General features: G+C 36.2%; 1 protein-coding gene across 2 annotated transcripts in view; it reads left to right on the top strand.

Moving 5' to 3' along the window:
• The window catches only part of INPP4B (inositol polyphosphate-4-phosphatase type II B), a 501,415-nt gene that overhangs the window by 359,349 nt on the left and 120,200 nt on the right, over nucleotides 1-21,866 (top strand). For both annotated transcript variants that reach the window (XM_008685432.2, XM_040626334.1), the window contains 2 exons: nucleotides 9,329-9,506; nucleotides 20,112-20,315. In XM_008685432.2, coding sequence (XP_008683654.1) covers nucleotides 9,329-9,506; nucleotides 20,112-20,315 — 382 coding nt within the window. The remainder of the gene's footprint in view (nucleotides 1-9,328; nucleotides 9,507-20,111; nucleotides 20,316-21,866) is intronic.

Below are 21,866 nucleotides of genomic sequence, written 5' to 3'. Positions count from 1 at the left end.
CTGGATGAATATTGAGGAAGATTAGGCAGGGTTGAGGGACTCTTAGTACTCTGGTTTATACAACTGGGTAAATGCACAGGTTGCTGGGAAAGAGAATACAGGAAATAAGCCATTGGTTTCCATTGCTTAGTTAATAAAGTCAGTTGTATATATTCAATATGAAAATAAGTTTTGGGAAACAAGAAAATAATTTTGTTGAGTCTGTGCTTTTTTTCCCAATTAAATAATCTTTTAAATGTCAGAACCAACAGGAATCTCAGAGATCACAAATTCCCCTATTTACTTTATTGATGAGAATACTGAGATCCAACAATTAAAACACCCATACAGATAATGACAGAACCAGAGCTAGAAAATTAGACTTCTGTCCCCACTCTCAGGTTCTTCTTCCATACTTATTCACCCTCGTACAATCAGTAGATATTTAACACAAAACGTAGTCTCCTAATAAATGAACAATGTTAATTCTAACTAATAATGTAAGGTATAGATGACCTTTCCAGAATTGATTTTGCTGCCCACCGGATGGAAATTTAAGGGGAAAAAAGAAAACAAAACAAGTTGGTCCATTCAACTCTTTCTGGGCTTTAATTAGAATATAATTTTAAGAGGAAATTACTTCACCTGTACAATTACAATAAATACATGAATCGATGTGGTGGGTAACACTATTTCAATCTGCCTAAAACTGTTCTGTATAGTAGTCAGTAAAAACATTTTTAGACATTGGTTCTCTCTGTATAGCCCTCCCAATACACCTCAGGAAAACCACTTATTTAGGAATCAAAGTAATAAAAGAAAAAAGTAAACTTTTCAAAGATGCTCATAGATTCTATTCATAGTAGTAAAATACTAGAAACATCTTGAATGATTGAATAAGCACTCTGCATCACTAGAGTGGAGCACTATGTAGTCATTTCAATTAGTGTGTGGATTGTGAGGTATGTAGAGATGTATATAATAAATGTACCGGCAAGGAAACATGAAATTACATATACACAGATGTCAATCTAAACATGGGTGAATGTTTTGGAAAGGATAGTAAGTTTATGTAGAGTGGTGCAGATAGATGCAGGCGGGGCTTTCTTTTAGGATGCTTTTGTTTACTATCTCTCTTCCTTTTTTTTTAAAGATTATATTTATTTATTTGAGAGAGAGAGATAGCTCAAGAGAGAGATCACAAGCGGGGGATGGGAGTTGGGTAGAAGGAGAAGCAGACTCCCTGCTGAGCAGGGAGCCCAATGCAGGGCTCGATTCCAGGACTCTGGGATCATGACTGACCCGAAGGCAGACGCTTAAACGACTGAGCCACCCAGGAGTCCTCTATTCCTTTTTATTAGCTGTTACAATAAGAGAAATGTCTTTGTAAAACCCTTTTTCTACTTCTCTTTCCAGCAAATATGGAGAGCTAGGTGACATGAAAAAAAATCTCCAACTACAAAATATATAGAAAGTTAGATGCCAGGGCGCCTGGGTGGCACAGCGGTTAAGCATCTGCCTTCGGCTCAGGGCGTGATCCTGGCGTTATGGGATCAAGCCCCACGTCAGGCTCCTCCGCTGTGAGCCTGCTTCTTCCTCTCCCACTCCCCCTGCTTGTGTTTCCTCTCTCGCTGGCTGTCTCTATCTCTGTCGAATAAATAAATAAAATCTTTTTTTTAAAAAAAAAGAAAGTTAAATGCCATGTGACATCCTTTGTCACAGTGCCATGTGGCATTGCTTGTAAATGAATGTCTGACCTCTCAAGAATGTAAGAGCCATAGTACTAAGTGATTAGTAAGAAGCTCTGAAACTATGGCTACTCAAAGGATATTTAAATTTGCAAGGTCTTGTGAGAAGACTGAGGTTTAAAAAAAAAAGTTATTTATTCCCTGTTTCTTTCTCTCTGCTACCAGCCCTGGCTCGTGGCATTTAGACGACAGGCATCATCGTACTCATCCACCAGTTATCTTGCTGGGTCCCTCTGGCCTTTCGCTTTCCTCAATGCATTCACCCAGTAGCAGTCATTAAATATTTGTTGAAAGCAATTTACTGTGAGAGGATTTTCAGATTCTTTAGTCTAATCTGTGTTATAAAATAGAATCATACATCTTCTCTAATGAGCTTTGTTTTAATTAGAAGATGAGAATGTCTTCAACGATATTTTCTTTTAGTATTTATAGGCTGTACCTACCATTATGTTACTAAATAAAAGATGTTTCCTGTGTTAGTTATTGTATTATAATTTTTCCAAATTTAAAGTAGGCCAAATCGTGTTCATGAGGTAGTAAAACATAATTAAGAGTTCAAACTGTGGGGCGCCTGGGTGGCACAGCGGTTAAGCGTCTGCCTTCGGCTCAGGGCGTGATCCCGGCGTTATGGGATCGAGCCCCACATCGGGCTCCTCCGCTATGAGCCTGCTTCTTCCTCTCCCACTCCCCCTGCTTGTGTTCCCTCTCTCGTTGGCTGTCTCTATCTCTGTCAAATAAATAAATAAAATCTTTAAAAAAAAGAAAAAAGAGTTCAAACTGTGAGATAATAAAGACCTGGGGATAAACTTTGGTTTTACCATCCATACTAGTTGTTTGATCCAGGAGAAGTTACTCATACCCTAGCTTCAACTTCCATGTCTGTATGATGGAATAATATTTGTTCCTCAAAGTTTTGTCAAGATTAAATAAAATAATCTCTACAAAGCATTTAGCATAATACTAGTCCTGTTTTATAGACTCTGTGATTATTGGCTATTAAAATGAGAGAAAGAGATTTGGATTATTAGTGTAAATTCCACAGAATAAATTTGCTTCATTAGAAACCCCCCCATGAAAATATCTTTAGGTTTAACAGGGAAAATATGAAATGGCTCTTAAATATACTTTCTGCTTTCCTGTATTCTTATCCTAGACTCATAATCACCAACGCTATAATATCATATTCTGGAAACATTTGCTTATTTTGCCCAGCTTTGTTAAGGTATAGTTGACAAATAAAAATAATACATATATAACATATATATATATATATATATACACATATATATGTAATATAAAATTGTTATGTTATATGTTTTATTTGTGAAATTATCACCGCAATCAAATTACTTAATCTACCCATCATCTCACATGGTTATTATTTTCTTATCTTCTTCTTTATCTTCATCTTTGTCTTCATCTTCATCTTTGTCGTCTTTTTGTGTGTGTGTGCGTGTGGTGAGAACACTTAAGATCTGTCCTCTTGGCAAATTTCAAATATACAATATGGTGTTGTTAACTATAGTCATGGTGCTGTACTTTAGATCTCCAGAACTTATACATCTTGTATAACTGAAACTTTGTACCCTTTGACTAACATCTCCCTATTTTCCCCTCCCTGTCTCCCTGGCAATCACCATTCAACTCTCTGCTTATGTACTATAATTTGCATACCCTGGGACTGACCTATTTTAAGTGTATGATTCAGTGATTTTTAGTAAATTTACAGAGTTATGCAATCATCATCACATTCCAATGTTTAGGACATTTTCATCACCCCAAAAAGGCCCCTCATGATCATTTACACTCAAGGGAACTTTTACTTTGACAGTATAATTGGGAATGGTTTCTATTCTCGTACTTAATCTTACTCTATATTAGGCATGTGAACGGATAAGGTCCAGGATGGAGTTGAAAAGTTTTTGAGATGAGAGGGAATCAGGGGACATGATTTGGGTATTATTCCATCACACTTTTGCAGAGGAGTGAGCATGAAAATACCGGAAGCCATACTAGGCAGAAATAGAAGTGACCAGACCCTTGGAAGTTAGCAAAGGACTCAGCACAAGAGAATTGAGGAATAAATGGAAATAGGCCATGGAAGGAAGTGAAATCACATTGGACTTTGTTTATTTAAAGGTCATAGAAGAGTGCCTGAAAATTTTTTAACAGGGCAAGAATAGGGCTAATGAAAGATTGTATATAGAAAAGAGGTCTTAATGGTTAAGAAATTGCAGATAAGAACTTGCAAACTGAAAAATGGGATAGTAGAAGCCACTGTGATCAGAGACGCTTGGCAGATTTCCTTTTAGGGTAAGTTGAGCTGAAATGAATTTTAGGAGTTTTCCCCTCTTAATTAGCATCACCTGTCACAATGCTAATAAATGGCAGAATCAAGTGTATTATTCAAAACATTGATTCTAAAATTTCTATGAAACCAGTATTTTAAAAAAAGAGTTGATTCAAAGATAAACATTAATTTAAGCTTCAATCATATAACTAATTTAATTATGTAAGTGAAATCCATACGAGGTAAACAAAAACAAATACCATTTTCCCCTTAGTTCTTTTCTCTAAGCCATACTTCTAGCAAAAAATAGAAAGGATGCATGGGGGGAAAGCAGAGAGGTATGTCTTTACCTTCTACAATTTCATGAAGCACATTGTTAAACCCTGTGAAGCCAAAAGGGTATATTCAAGTGCACTAAGGTGTAAATTTTCATTTATTATCCACATAGTTTTCTTCTCCGTTAGAACAGAGAGAATGTCTATCCCTCCCTCTGGATTCAAGATATCGTTTTTTTACAAGTAGTGCTTGAGTTGGGAAAAAATAAGTGGAAATAGTCCTTAGGTTTTTCTCTGGAGATTTAGTTCTGCCACAGGAGCAGAAGCACGTAATTTTTTATCATTTTTTTCTATGTTCCTGAACCCTAATCCTCTCCTGCCTGTGCCTCCTCCCGGATATTTTCCTTCCCTTTCCCCTCCTGGCCTCTTCTTCATTTCTAATCTATATTCTTCCATGACTCTACTTACCAAAATAATGGCTTGGTTGGGCGAATCAGTTCAGGGGTAGAGGTTGCGGTGGCATGGGGGAGGAAGGGTGCAGAGAAGTGGCAGAGCAAGTCCCAGGATCTGGGTGTGAGCGGAGAGCTAAGGAAGAATTGCTTTCTTTCTCTTTCCTTGCCTGCCCCCTGCCTCCTTCAACCCCAAGTGTAGGTCAAGGATTTCAATGCCTTAGAGTAAGGACAGAGATGGGAAGACCAGTTTGTAGGGTAGAAGATGATGGTGCCTTGGAACAGGGTTGTTGCAGTGAGTGTGGAAATAAAAGGTTGAAATCTGTTAATGTTTTGAAGGAAAAGGCAGAATTTTCTGGGGAAAAAAGTGGACAAAGGTAAAAGAGGAAGAGAAGGGACATACACCGCATCAAACGGATTTGCCATGAACTGAGATGAGAGAAAGTGTATAGAAGGAGCTGGTTGTTGAGGATGAGGGGCAGATGGGGAGCTCAGTTTGGGACATAAGAAATTGGAGCTGTGAAGAGGACAGCTTTTGGTTTTAATTAGAGTTCAGGGAAAAGGTCTAGGCTAGAGATGTGAATTTGGGAATCATCACAACTATTAAACCAAAAGATTAAATGAAATTACTTAGGAAGGGCATGGAGACAAAAAAAAGGAAGTGCCCCAAGGAGTGAGCTTTGGAAGGGTGCAGCACTAGAGGATGGGGAGATAAGGGGAACCAGCAAAAAGCAATTGAGGCAGAAGAAGCACACGAGAACATACAGTCATTGTTTTAGTTGTATTTCGGTTAGCAATTGGACTTTGTGAATATGAATGTTATTTCACTATATGCTTTATTTTTCTTTACAACTTCAGAATATGACTCTTCTGGGAACAACATGCACATGCCCCTATGAGTTATGGGTGTGTGTGTTGTGCGTGTTTTCTGATTAAACTGATATATAATTAAATAGATATATATTTAAGTGTGTATATATACAGATATACATATATACACTTTAATGCACTGTTTCATCCATAGAAAAATATTATGAAATTAATTTCAATTTTCATTGTCCATGATTTGCTGTATTATGTACATCTTACAAAATATTTTCTGTCCAAGCAAATACTTTGTCTTTCTTCTGGTTTTGTCTGATTGATAGTTAATTCAAGTGTTTGGATTCAGTTTAAATTTCAGACCACTATAAAATAGAGTTTAGCTGTATTCTTTTTATCTCAATAATTAAATTATACTCATAACTTTCCATTTAAAAAGCTATAACTGTTAAAATATATGACATGTTTAAAGAGTAAGGCACTGAATAGGTAAAGGAAATTTATGTACACTTAAAATTATTTTGTGGGTGGCGATATTTTTTTTTTCCATACCATACTATTTCATCCTGGACATCAGCATTGGCTTTTATTGTAGAAAATGAATCTTTCTACCTCACTAGGTAAGATGCTCGTCGTTAAATGGCCTAATGGGGAGAACCAGTGCCTGCTATGTAACTTTGCTCCGGTGGAGACTGACTCAGGAGCAGGGGGCGGGCATTATGGGACTGTCCCACAGTGGAGTTTGGGGAAGGAGGCGAAGAGAAAAGGGAGTATGCTGGGAGGGAAAGGAGGAAAGGATGATAAAAGTAGGGAGGGGAGGCAGCACTGGTAATGAGAAGGGAAGGAAAACAACCTGTGTGAGGTATAAAGACGGATGCAAAGCAAGCCTTGTAAAGCGTGTCATAGAATGAGAATAATTTAGGAACAAGGAACTTGAAACTTAGAATAAGAAAAAGGACCTTTATCAGAGTCATCTCGTAGCCAGCTCAAGGGTTCAGAGGGGATTCACGGCCAGAACAAGGGCAGCGGGTGCCTCTAAGAGAGCTCAGCTGCGCCTCTGCGTCAGCTGGGTTTCCTGAGGCCCTTGTTGCAGATGCTACAACCCACTGAAGCAGAATCTGCCAGGGTTGCCAGGGAATCTGCATTTTTTAAAACAAACACCCAGGCCCTCTCCTCATCCCCAAGTGAATCTTATGCCTGCTAAAATTTGAGGACCACTGAACTGGTACTACGGAAAGAACATGTAAGAAATAAATCTTGAAAATGTATGTAGTAGACTCAAATGGAGAGGAGAGTCTAAAGGAATTTGCAGAGTAAGAAATATGTAGGAAAAAAATAATGAAACTAGGGATGCCTGGATGGCTCAGACTGTTGAACGTCCGACTCTCGGCTTCTGCTCAGGTCATGGTCTCAGGGTCCTGGGATGGGGGGGATCAAGACCCACGTGGGGCTCCGTGCCCAGCGCAGTCTGCTTGGAATTCTTTCCTCCTCTCTCTCCCCCGCCTTTGCCCCCCTCCCCCAGCTCTCCTGGCTTGACACTCTCTCTCTCTCAAATAAATAAATAAATAAAATCTTTAAAAAAATAATAATGATGAAAATAAGTAACGTTCAGGAATAAAGTAATTATGAACTGCCAGGGAAGCATAAGATGAGTAAAGAAGGAAGGCAGTGGTGACAAGAGTCAAACGAATGCATGAGATTGAGTTATGAGAAGGCAGGCATGACATCCTCAAAGAGGACATTTATGGGGAGAGAAAGATGGAAGACCACACATGGCCTCCAGAGCTCTGCTTTCCAAGAGCTACGCCGTGGGAGGCCTGTCAGTACGCAGAAGTTGACAGCAGAAAGCAAATTATGACAGAAGAGCGGAGCAGTGGAGAGGGACCGCCAAGAAGCTACTGCACGTTGCTTTCTCTGCCGGGTCTGTAGTTCAGTCTCTCTCTGCTGTCAGAGGTGCTGGGTACCAAACATCATCCCCACCCCCAGGACCCACCAATATCTTTAGGTAACCACTTTCTTTGCCAAAATAACACGGAGTTGTTTGATTTCCTAATCCACTGTGGTGGATTGAACTCTGTATCGGGTCTGAGTACAGATGAGTAAGGGGGACATCACAGGTGGCAATTTTTGTTAGAGGCCTTAGCATACTCCCGCGTGAGATCAGATGAACCAGAAAAAGTTATAGATAATTGGCAGGGACAATTGTTTTCTTTCTCCTCCTCGCCATTGTTCTTTGTTCATTTGCTTTAATTTGCATTGAAATATGTATAATAAGTAGTTAAGGTATGTTTCATTTTTAGGCTCCCACTTCTGAAATGTAAAAGTCTGTAAGTACAGAATTAAGAGCAAATTCTCCTAAGTGTCACACACTAGCAACGCGTGTCTTAGCCGTCACAAACCTGCATCCCTCATCGGCTTCTTGTCCTCCCTTCTGAATAGTCCAAGCAACCAGCGGCTTTTCTTTTAAATCATTGCAATAAATATAAATAAAATAATAGGAATATTCATTATATGTTTACAAAAAAAGAGTGTTGTCTTCTGAAGAAACTGATATGTTTCCCTAAAAGTCATTAGTGTAAATGGAAGGGGAGGGAGAGTGCTCCCTAGATGTTAATTTTTCTTATTGGGTTCTAATATTTCTAAATAGGAAATGGAATTATGGGAATTTTAATAATTTAACTGGTAAGTGTAGAGAAAATACTCAACACAGAGTGCATGATACATGAAAAATGCTTTGAGGGTTGGATGCAAAGGGAGGTAAGCAAGTGCTGCACCAACCATGTGAACTTGCCTCTTCTTTCACTTTGGCAGGTATTTTGCTGGTTTATTCCTTTCCCTGCTGAAATGCTTCCTTTGTCTTCCCTAATCCAATGATTCCTTCATTCCATGGAATCCTTACCCCCATAGTATGCTTGACCGATTCTTAGATGATGATTATAAAAGTCAGTAATTCTTCAATTAGTAATCAATTTTAGATTTTTTTACAAGTGAAATGAGAAACCACTAGGAACAAAATGGGTAATGATAAGATAGCATAATGAAATTTTTATGCTACAAATATTCTTTTTTTAAATTATGATATGCTATAAATATTCTTGTTCTATCCAATAAAATTCTCCCTATGCCCACTTGGCGTTAATATATTTTCTCCCTATTTCTCAGCTATTAAAATTTACTCACTCTGCCCTACCTATCATGGGGGAAAATGTAGGTGGTACTTATTGAATCCTTGCTCTGTGTTAGGCACTATTGTAGGCATTTCATGAATTATGACCCATTTTACCCACCTCTTAGAATTCTTGTATATTTATTCCTAATTTCCTGTGGAGGAAACTGAAGCATGCCTAAGGTCACCCAGCTAGTAGGTGGCAGGGCCAGAATTTATATTCAGATTAGCCTGAATATAAATGCTTACACTTTTCACTCTGTACTAATGTGACTTCAAGTTTATTAGTAATTAACAATAATTTGTTTTGAATACTAATACCTGACATGTAATTATAAAGAATCTTCCTAGTGGTTTAGCAAAACTCGATTTATTTCACATTTAAAATCTTTAAAAAATATCTTGGTCTTAAAAAAATATCTTGGTCATTTTACTTAAAAAACTCTTAGGACATCATAAAAACCTCTTAGAATAGTTCTTATCTGTTCAAAAGGAAGTCATGCTATTTGGAGTTCTGTTTCTCATTTGCCATCTGGTACTAAGGGCTGCAAATTCTTTCTGCTTTTTTGTGTAACTTGCCTTTATCTTTGTTGTTCCAGTACTGGATACCAGTTTATTTACTATTCACCTGAAAACACAGCCAAAGCAAAAGAAGTTCTCAGCAACATCAATCATCTACAGCCTCTGATAGCAACCCATGCAGACCTCCTGCTTAATTCTGCAAGCCAGCGTTCTCCAGACAGCTTGAAGAATTCTTTAAAGATGCTTTCAGAAAAAGTAAGATCCAAATCACCACTACAGTGGGGAAAATGAAATACCCAAATCCCCGTTGGTGTTGCTTTCTGCATACATTGCCTTTCATAGCATCTGGAAATGTAAAATAGAGTAGGTTAAAAAGTAAGCTTCAAAGTATTGCCACAGGATCAAAATGAATAGGCCTCATTCTCTTTCCAAATCTTACTAAGCATTAAGTTTTTTTTTTTAAGTCGGAAATGAAACCTATTATTGGTTGAGGTATATTTTCTCTGTTTCTTTACATCTTTCATTCTCTTTAGTTCATGGACTTATTAAATGAGTTAAATTAGATTTTGAAAATTTATTTTCCTCTGGTGATCAGCTAATTTTTATGCATATGAAGCCGTGCATTTGAATAGGAATGTCACTTCATCTGAGAGCACAACTTTGATGTGGATTCTTATCAGTAGCTTGAGGTAATTCCTCTACCTCAGTTTGCTTTCTACAACATTATCTCCTGGGAGAAGGTTTTAAAAAATTTCAAAAATGTTAGCTATTGTTTGAAATGTAGTGGGACCTAAACCTTAATTTTTTCAAAGGTGACTTGCGCCTGTATATGCAAAGAGGAAAGGTAGTCTAGCATGGGGTAAATACTCAGCATCCGCTTCCATATCTAATTAAGGCAGCTGAAAGATTCAGAGAGAAGCAAGATAGAAAAGACAAGTTATAGCTTGATTTTAAATATAAAACCAAGTGTCCTGGACTCCAATTCCAATACAGTTATCCTTAACCTTTGTGTTCTGAGGACATCTTGCAATTTATTATGGGATAGTTCCAATAAATATGACCTTGAAGAAACTGAGCAAAAAAAAAATTCTCGTGGTATCATTTTAGAATAAAATAACTGTAGTTTGTCATGTCCTTAAAGAACAGATTCATAGAAACTTGGGTATTCTATATGTGTATATTTTTATTCATATATGTTAATTAATAATATTAATACCTGGCACTGGGCATTTTAATGTATACATTATCATTTATTTTTCTTACAGAAAAATAATATCTATTTTCATTAAAAATTAGCTAATATCTATTCAAAAAGGTCAACTGAATTGTCTCATAAATTAAAAAGTGAAAAATGACAACCTAAGTCTTCCAGTTCAAAATGCAGCATTCTTTCCATGACATAACAGGTACTTCCATCATGAAAAGGAAAGAAAAAGTTGACCCACATTTTACAGATACCCTGCTTTGCCAACTATTGTGCTTTATGATTTACATTATTTCATTTAATCTTCAAATTTAATTTTCAAAGTGTGGGTCTCCCATCTCACAAAGGAAAATGGTTGAAGCTCAGAGAAGTTAAAAAAAGATGGACGAAATCACGCAGCTAGAGTCGAACCTAGGATTCAAACAAAACCAAGGTTCAGACCCGGGTCTGGTTGACTCTGGAATGGAAAATCTTTCTGGTATCCTCTGTGTAATATGTGTTTTGACATTTCCTTTTTAAAAAAATTTAAACATCTGTTGTTAGACATACTCCTCAGCAACACTTCAGTATTCAAATAGTCAACAAATGTGTTCCAGCTAGAAAAAAAGAGGAAAAAAGAGGAGAGTTTTGCATATAGTAAAATAATATAATTTCATTTTGGTTGATTTCTTTTTTGGATTTGGTTGATTTCTTTTTTGGATTTGTAGATGATGTGAGGTTTTTCTGGGTTCACCTAAGCAGAAAATCTTAGCACATAGCACATCACTGCAGTGATTACGGAGCAGTATTTATATTCTTCCTGTGCATTGGGCAGGGGTTTGTCATTTCATACATCATTTACAACTTGCTGCAGTGATTGGGGTGGGGGATGGAACAGGGTATGTGTAGTTTCTCCTTTAATTCAGCATTGCTCCAACTTTTTCCGCTATGTTTTTCTACTAAGTAGACTAAGCTTCATCTACTAATAAATCTGTCAGCCCTTGAAATCAGGGGGATCTCTTTTAAGTTAAGTTTGCAAGCCATGCATTATTTTAAGAATTCGTGCCTGGAATTTCAAAGAATTATCTAAGTTAACAGTTTTACATAATCTATGAAGACGGCTAATAGTTATGGTTTCAAAATAACATATGATCCATGAACTTAGCATAAAAGACAAATATCCTTAGTGGCATCTTAAATTTTATTATAATTTAATATTAGAAAGATGTACCTTAAAATATTTTGGATTTTTGTTGTTGTTGTTTTAAGATTTTATTTCTAAGTAACTTCTATACTCAATGTGGGGCTCAGACTTAATAAGATCAAGAGTTGCATGCTCTACTGACTGAGCCAGTGAGACACCTCTAAGACATTTTGTCTTTAAGATCAGGGTCTTGCACACTGTGGGTTAGAGCATAAAAATCCTCTGTTTGTTGATAGCCCTCTTGTTTCTTTTATTGAGTCTGAACCAGTATGTTTAGAAAATAAGTACTTTGGTTGTTTTCTTTGGAGCTCATTCATATAGCATATTCAATACATAATAGGGATTATCTGTGTTCATACTTACCAAGGAAACTCCCAAATATGGGAGAGCTCTCTGTACTAGGCTGGGGATATTTTGTAATGAGATGGCATCTCTCCTCTTAGGTAACATGTTGCATCTGGAGATGATCTCAATGAACACATTATCAGATCAATATGTACTCAGAGTCGGGGGGTGGAAAGCAAAGGACAGCAGAGACAATTGCATATTCAGAGAATCTCAGAGCAGCAGTATTTATAGATCCAAAGTCAATTCATGTCATCTCTATTGTTACTGACAACCAAGCCATAAGACTAAGGTTCCCCAGCAAAAGTCCTTCTCTCTAAACATCTATCGGTGGAAACAAAACAAACTCAATTTATGAAAAGTAAAAAATATTTACTGAGTTCATACTAATTATTAGGTGTGGTTTCTGACACTAGGTGCTCTAAATGGAGTAAGACACAGGTCTGTTTCTTTTCTTCCCAAGAGATTCAAGGTTCTTGATGGTAATGGTTATTTATGTTGCTAATGATGATGACAATAATAGGTAGCATTTATTGGAATTTAATAACTGTGAGTGATGTATTATTATAACTTTCCACAAGTCTATGAAGCGGGCACTATTATTTTCAACATTTAATCTTTTTAATCCTATGAAGCAGTTACTGTTAATATCCTTATTTTATACAGTAGGGGAAACTGAGGTACAGAAATATATATGATGCACCCAAAATCACACACCTTGTGAATCTAGCTCCAGATGCTGTGAGCTTAGCCACTGTACAATATGGTCAAATGTTCCATGAGTTCCGTGAGGGACACTTGTATATGCAATGAAGGAAACAAGTAGGGATGTGGGGGTGGGAGTGGAGAGGACAAAACTGAAATTCTGTAAAATAAAAAAATTTTTAATTTTTTTCATGTCCTAATGTGCACAAACTCAATTAAGTTGTTCTAATTTTTAATTATTAGTGTACCTTCTGATGAATGACTGGGTTTGTTTGTTGCATATTAATTCATGAAAATAATAAAGAAATTATTTAATCTTATAGGTTCATAACAAAAGATACTCTGAATTTATATGAATAACTTGAATAAAGAAGACAAAAGGATAGGCCAAATTTTTAACATAAGATCTGAAAGGTTAATAATAGAGTGGGATAAAAATATATTTTCCTTTCCACTAGACTAAAGTATGCAATATTATGAAAAAAAAAAGGGAGAAAAAAGTAATGTGATAAAATTCAAACTGAAAAAATAAGGACCTAAGTATAGACAGTGTATGGGCATCTATCTCTCATAGCTTAGATATATGTGTGACATTAGCTTTAATGCCCATCACATTCTCTGTTTCACAGAGGTCGATAAATCTTGTTTAGAAAATCATTATTATTCTTGCTCATCAGAAAGCAATATCGAGCACTGACTTGTGTGCGGTATTGCACTGGATGCTATATGACAACTACTCCATACCATGGCCCTTAACTTTTACAACCTAAAATTTAAAAGAATGGGGTGTGTCACATTATGACAATTGTTAAATGGTAACAGTAACATAAGGATTTTGTTACAAATATTAGAGGCTGTGCTCACAGTATATTTGACAAAATCTCACAATTTCTAATTCCTAGTATCCTTTAACCTTAACATAATATACTGAAGCATCCTGTTGTGTTTCAAAAAAAGAAAACAAAGCATTTTATTCTAACATTTAACTCAGGGTTTTCTTAAGAACTCTTCTGGGTTTTTTTTCAATGACAATGCCAGGAAGCCAGGATACTAGGAAGTTGAAGATACACATAATACATTGATTACGTTGATCACTTAGGTACTGAGAAGGAATTCTTACTTTTATTTACTTCAACCATTCCTAGGTCTATCTCAGTTCCAAACTAAACAGAAGAACTTAGTAGAGGTTCTTTTGTTTGTTTTATTTATACTTGGCGAAAATATATATAAATGTATATAAAAATATAAATGAAGGTGAAAGTTTGTGATAGTATTTCTATTTCTTCTTTTTATACTGCCCTTTAAACGGTAAGTAGTTAATTGGTGAAATAAGCATATACCAAGCAAAAATGAAACAGGAAAATATGACCCATAACCAGAAGAAAGATCAAGCAACAGAAACAGACCCAGAAAAGACAGAGATGATGAAATTAGCAGATAAGGATCTTACAACAACAATTATAAATATGCTCCATATATTTAGGGAAGCAGAGAAATGCATAAACAGGATGAGGGAAAAATGGAAATCTGGAAAAGAATAACATAGAAATGAGAGAATTGTGAAATATAATTTCTGAAATAAAAATATGTACTAGGTGGACTTAGCAGATTGGTCACTTGAGAAGAATAAATAGTGAACTTGCAAACATAGTATTAGAAACCATTTAAATGAAGTACAGAGAGAAAAAGATATAAAATCATAAACAGAAAAAGAATGACTTACAGAACAATACCAGAAAGTCTAATATGCATGTAACTGCAGTCCTGAAGGAAGCCGAGAGGAAAACAGACAAGTATTTGCTGAAATGATGATGAAAATTCTTCAAAATTCAATGAAACAGTGAAACTATAGATCCAACAAGCTCAGTGTACTCCAAGCAGAATAAACATTACAAAAAAATGAAGGTCTATCATCATCAAACTGCTGAGAAACAAAGATAAAGTGAAAACCAAGAAAAAGAAAGAGATCTGTAACAGAATTATTCACAGGCTTCTTATTAGACACTATGTAAGCCAGAAGACAGTAGAGTGTTATCTTCCAAGTACTGACACACACACGCACACACACAAATTATAATACCATATCAAGAGAAAATATCTTAAAATAAAGATGAAATAAAGACCATTTTAGACAAATAAAAACTGAGAGATTTCATAGAAAACTTGCACTACTACAAATTTTAAAGTAGTCTTCAGGCAGAAGGAAGTGATAACATGTGAAAAATAGATCTACACAAAAGAATAAGGAGTGCCAGAAATGATAAGTATGTGGACAGATATTTAAAAAATTCAATCTTTAACTTACTTTAACATATTTACACTTTAAAATAAAAGTAATACCCAGGGGATACCAGGGTGGCTAAGTCAGTTATGTGTCTAACTCTTGATTGCCATTCAGGTCATGATCTCAGGGTCCTGAGATTGAGCCCCATGAGGGTTCCAAGCTCAGCAGGGAGTCTGCTTAAGATTCTCTCTCTCCCTCTTCCTTTGCCCCTCCCCCCCACGTTCTCTCTCTCAAAAAAAAAAACTTAGAAAAAATAAATAAAATAAAAGCAATACCCAATGTATTATGTGGCTTATAACTTATTAGTGTAAGTATAGACAAGTGAATATAGAATAGAGAATCTAGAAATACATCCACACATATATGTTCAAATAAATTTAGACAAAAGTGCAAAGAAAATTCACTGGGAAAATGACATATTTTTAACATAAAACTCAGGAACAATTGGATATCCATATGCAAAGAAAAAAATTCACCTTTCCTTATCTTTACCTCACACATCTATAAAAATTAATTCAAAATGGATCATAGATCTTAATATACAAGCTTAAAAGAAAGAAGCAAACAAACAAATGTCTAGAAGAAAACACAGGAGAAAATTTTTGTCATCATGAGTTAGGCAGATATTTCTTAGAACACACAAAGTAGGAACCAAAAGAAGAAAACAAATGATAAATAAGACATCATCAAAGTCAAAAACTTTCAATGAAGTTTTCAGGAGACACTATTCAGAAGACACTATTAAAAAATGAAAAGGCAAGTCATTCAAACACAGTTTGAAAAGCTGGACAGAACACATCTATTAAAAACACTTGAGGGACGCCTGGGTGGCTCAGTCATTAAGCATCTGCCTTTGGCTCAGGGCATGATCCTGGAGTTCTGGGATCAAGCCCCACATCAGGCTCCTCCCTGGGAGCCTGCTTCTTCCTCTCCCACTCCCCCTGCTTGTGTTCCCTCTCTCTCTGGCTGTCTCTATCTCTGTCAAATAAATAAATAAAATCTTTAAAAAAACAAAAACAAAACAAAACAAAAACCACTTGAGATCAGGCTGTGACTTCTAACCTTGAGAGAATTTCAGATGGAAATAGGTGACAGTGCTGGTTCAGTAGGTGGGTAGAGATGGGTTTTAGAGACCGGGGCATAAAGATGACAGTTGAAGCTATGGAGAAATGCGTTACATCACCAATAGGGGGGAAAAATGCTTTCAAGAAAGTGGTTTAAGGTCCCTTAGGATCCACTTACCATATTTTAAATGAGCCTGGAATGATGAGTCAACAAAGGAAACTGAACAGATCATTCAAGAAAGAAGAGCATGGAGCATAAGTAGAAGAGTGCACTTCACAGTTTATAATGGACTACCATAAGAGTTTCACAGATAGGCATTGTAATTTTGTGCCAACTAGGGAAAAGTGATTATGTGATTTAGCCAAGGTCAAGTGGATAGTTTGTATATCTGCCCAGATGTCAAGTAACTGCCCTGAAGGTTCAATGTTCTTTTCTTTGGGGAATGTTGAACACATACTAATGTACTAATTCCAGAGTAAGCACTATTGCCCTATGAAATAATTGAAGCTTATCAAAATTTTTAAAATAACCAGGAGTGCTTGGGTGGCTCAGTTGGTTGAGCAGCTGATTCTTGGTTTCAGCTCAGGTGTGGACCTCATGGGTCATGGGATCAAGCTGCATAGGGCTCCCCACACACTGGGGAGTCTTCTTGAAAGGTTCTCTCCTTCTGCCCCTCCCCCCTCAAATAAATAAATAAGCCTCTAAAAACTAAAAATAACCAGACTTACTGTGGTGATAATTTTGCAATATATATAAATGTTGAATCCTTATACTGTACCCATAAAACTGATAATATTGTATGTCAGTTATACCTCAATAATAAAAGAGAAATCAAATGGTATCAGATAGGGACCGATGTAGCTGATAAAAATAAATGAAGCTAGTTAGGTGCAAAACAATAGGAAGTGGTAGGATCCGGAAAAAAAAAATAGACAGGATTCATTTTTGCCATATACATGACTACTGTAATAATAATAATAACCTGTTTATGTCATTGGCTACTTCTATATTGCAGGTGGGATTAGGCATTGCTTTGAATTTTTTCAGTGAAAAAAGGAGATTCTAAATAGAATACTTTGCTTAATTTGTTGAGATCTCTAGTTAAAAGGGGTGGTTTTAAATAAACATATTCCTAACTATTCCTCTGCCATTAATATTTAGGAACCTAGGAAATTCATCCCCAGGAGAAGTAATTTTACTGGTTTTATACTTGCAAATAATTCTGTGTGTTACTTTGAAGAATACTTGTATGAGAATATGAATTGGAAAAATGTCAGTAAGACACGAAAACATTTCATTTTTAAGATAACATTTCTCTTTTTAATATCAAACAAATGAAATGATCTACCTTAGGTTCAGAGCTTATGCTTTTGTTTTTTTACGTATTATTAAACTATTTTAAATAAATCGTTTTGCCTACCCTTAGGATAACATTTAGACAGCCTTTTTTCTTTCCTTTAATGTAACGTGAGCTGAGTCAGAAAAGGAAAAAGGTTTCCAATACTTTGAGTCAGTGGGCAACTCAGACATGGTCACATCCTTCTCATGACTTTAACTTCCCTAATATCTCAGTTGCAAGAACAGCAGCACGCAGATGTATTGGAATTGAGTGATTACATTAATCTCTTCAAGCTAATTTATTTTGACTGTAAAACATCAGGGTCTACATTTATCTACATTTACTAAGTAGTGCTGGTCAAGAAAATTTGCAGGTCATGTGGTTATAGCAATGGAATATTTAGCTATTTTCTAACAAAATGCAGTTCTGTGCAAAGGATCTTCGTGATTCAGAGAGTTTCCAAAGAGTCAAATCGATTTTCCAATATAGACACAAAGTGCTTGTATAAGATTTTGTGTGTTCATTCAGCTACCCCCAAGAAAATTCTGGGTTGTAGAACTGCAAGAATATAGTGTATTATCTTTGATGTCTTTGGTGTTAAATCAACCCAAATGAGATTTGAATAAATGAAGTGGAATCTCTGTACATGCATGCAATGGGAAGAAAATGATGGCAATTATAAGAACCGTAGATTTCATTGGGTGTGAATAGATATTCAGCTACATAGTAATTAGGTGACTGTTATGGAGACTGGAGCTGTAGTAGCAGGAATTCAAAGAAGGCAAGCTGTTTTGCTCTAAAAATAAATCAAAAGAATTTATTGAAACTATCAATAAAGAAATAGTTTAGTTAAGCTGAATGGAAGTAAATTTGCATCTTTAAATATTTAAATTCACATTGATGGATCTATCCATGCTGTATGAAAATTATGTAAATAACATGTTTCCCCATTTTGCTTTAACTATACTGCCTTGTCTGAGTACTGTCTAGCTAAATTTTTCATCAGTATTTTTTTGGTAACTTCCATTCTCATTTTAACACTTCATTGTGAACATCAATTAACACTACTCTTTGTGCCTTTTCAGTATAAGCTGCCTTTTTCTTTTGTTCTCCTAATTTATTACCAAAATATTTTTCAACCTTTTATTCTTGTATTCTTTTTTTAATATTTCTTGTCTACTTACCTTCAGAGTGCTTTCAATATGACCAATAGATTAAAAGAATATTTAAAAACATCCAGGAAAGTTTAACAGTGAAGATAGTTACATTAGCAATGTAGACATGATTAATTATAAGAGTGGATAGATATCTAAAGCACTCGGGGACCTTGGGATTAAGGAAGAAGAGAAGAAGGACAGAAGCATGCAGGTGATGGTGGGTTAGTAGATGGTGTGGAGTAAGGGGAAAAGCTACTGAATTTGTTAGAAAACTCAGGCTCTGTTCCATTGTGTTACTAGTAAGCACTCTGTTCTAGGACAGGGCACCATTCTTGTTTCTTAGTTTCCTTATCTGGTTAATGAAGAGGTCTGACTTTGAGGTCTCTTCCAGCTCTAGAACTTCATGACCAATTGCAAAGACTTAACTATGTAGATATAACACAGTCTTATTCGGCAGTTGTTTTGCGTGGGGTTTAGCTGGTTTTCTTTAATTGCCGACACTCACAACAGGGGTTTTTTAGGGATAATTTAGTAACCATTAGTTAGACATGGCACTGTTGACTGCACATCGAGAATGTGCCAATCAAGGATTACCTTGAGTTACAGCAATGGTGAAGTCAGCATTACATCCAAGTGTCTCATTAAATGGCAATGGCGTCAACTATTATTCAAAATAATGCTTTGAAGTAAAGGGCTCCTTCCTAACAGATTGCAAAGTGTGAATGTGTTAACAATATGAGTCAATGCTTGAGTTACTTCTCTACTCTTTGAGTAGATTGTTGGACCACGTGCATGTTAAACGTAGTATAATACAGAAAATCAATCACTGCATCCTCCAGTCGAGTACAGAGTGAAGCTATTAGACATTTCATCAGGAAATTGCAAAGTACTGCTGTAAAGATTTTTATTGTTGGGAAGCCGTCATTTCTATAGTATTTACTAAGTATTTACCACCAGCTTGTAAACATCTACCCGTGGCAAGTTCCAAAGCAGCCTCATTAGCACTAAGCATCACCGAAACCACGTGGTGGAGGAGACAGTTTAGGGGGTGGTAATGAATAAAAACCAAATATTTTCATGGGCAGACTACTCACGATGCTAAGAAGAAAAAAAAGTTTTCTGCCTCTATTTTTGAGATATATCTTCCTTTCTTTACCCTTTCATTCTGTTTAAAATATGGAATATACATAGTCTCATCACACTTTCTTTTAAGGTGCATTTGGAATTACTTGAAAAGCGCAGCAGGTAGATGGTGTTCAAATGATTATCTCTAGTGAAATTCATCTTCAAAGACAGAATTTGGAACTAAAAGAGAGGGGGCTGAGGAGACAGCTGGTGTTTATGGTGCCCACAGAACCTCAGCATTAACTTTTAGAACAGGAGGACTCGAGGCCTTGGCGGCATCCCAGAACTCAACTATTTTCATTGATTGGTATGAATCATTTTCTCTCTCTGTTGCCTGTACTTTTTCCACCAGGCACACCACTTATGTGCCAACAAATCTGCTGTTGACCTTTTCATAGCTCTATGCTGGGATGCCTACCACGGTGTTTCTAATCCTTGTCAATTTCTTTCCAGACAGAGCTTTTTGTACATGCCTTCAAGGATCAGCTGGTCAGAAGTGCTCTTTTAGCCCTCTACACTGCCAGACCAGGAGGTGTCCTTAAGAAACCACCGTCTCCTAAGAACAGCACAGAGGACAGCTGTCCCCAGGACCCACCCCCGCCGGTGAGAAGGCAGGACTCCATACCACATCATTCAGACTATGATGAGGAAGAGTGGGTAAGTCTCATGCACATTGCTTGCCTCCTAATGTTTAGTCCTGAAGAGTAAAGCAAGAAAGATGAGAAATCTCTGCTTTTCATCAAAACAAGTTGGAAAGTAGTCATAATACAGAGCGTGGATAAATAGGTCACTTTTTTCCTTGGGGGCAAATTATAAATGTTAGTTTTATTCCTGATCACATTCATTTAGCATTATATATATATTTTATATATATAATATATACATGATGTATATATATAATATATACATGTATATATAAAATGTCATAAAAGCAAAGATGCCACAATTACAGGATTCTACAATACTTTTCTGTATTTATTGCCAAGGTAATATAAACCATTAAAATTGTGGTTTTCAGAAAAAGAGTAAAAAATCACTCATAATCCACTACTTGTTGCAAATACTTTCTCGTTGCAATCCAGCGTTTCAGTTCCAGATGTACTTCAAGAAGTATTACCATTTAAATGGCAGTGGACAGAGAGATCTCTTAAATCCTTGTTCATGATTCTGTTATTTAAAAGAAGACGTCGCTCCAGGTGCTCTAAAATTGGCAGAACGATGGCCACATAAAAGCATCTGAAAAAATAGCTAGTAAAGCAAAAAACAAAACAAAAAAAAAACCCCAAAACCAAAACCACACACAAAACAAAAAGAAGCCAGCATGGTAATAAGAGCTGTAGTTGGACAGAATAAGATAAGAGACACGTGAAGGTTCTGGGGAAAGGGTAACAGTTACTCCTGAATAAACACGTATTGATCATCCAGGAACCACCCCAGTATGTGCACATCACTGGCAGAGAAGGAAGCTCTTTACTGTATCACGAGTTTAACCAAGAAATAGCATTCTAGCCATATCGATGGTAAATAGTTAATGATCACTTCTCCTGCCACCCTGGAATTTAAGAGCGTTTGGGGAGTAAATTATTTGGAAGGCCCGGCTCTCTCACAAAAATTGCTGTCTGAAGGGCTGTGAGGTGATGCCTGCTCTCTCTTTTGATAAAATTTCTATCCCAGGAAAGACAGAGCTGGGTTCCAAGAGGTTTATGCTGAACAAGTATTTGTTGCCGCTGATTAAGATTGCGTTTCTCCCACTGAAGCGTTTTCAAAAAGAGCAAATCTAATATTTCTCCTTTTTACCTTCACCTTCTTCTTCAATTTATTCACAGCTCCAAGGCGTATGTACCTCTTAACCTTTCTGAAGTTCAATTTTCTCAACTGTAAAATGAAAATAACAGCCCCTGTTCTGTTTAGCTCTTCGGGTGGTCATGAGATAAATGACTTACCTGTGCAATAATGCCCCATTACCTGGAGAGGCGTAAGCAAATGCACTGTATTTATTATTATATATAGTAACACATATATATTATGTATATAATATATATAGTAATATATTATGTATATAATATATAGTAATATATTATTATTAAAATAATACTTTAGTATTATTGCTATACGTTGTCTTTTTAAAGATGCATACATTAAATAGTCTTATTATGGGGGTTAATACTATCCCTTGAGGTAAATGGGGAGACTGGATCTAGCATAAAA

The sequence above is a fragment of the Ursus maritimus genome, unplaced genomic scaffold (assembly GCF_017311325.1).
Source record: "Ursus maritimus isolate PB19 unplaced genomic scaffold, ASM1731132v1 scaffold_11, whole genome shotgun sequence".
Lineage (NCBI taxonomy): Eukaryota > Metazoa > Chordata > Mammalia > Carnivora > Ursidae > Ursus > Ursus maritimus.
This window is presented reverse-complemented; position numbering and strand designations above follow the sequence as displayed.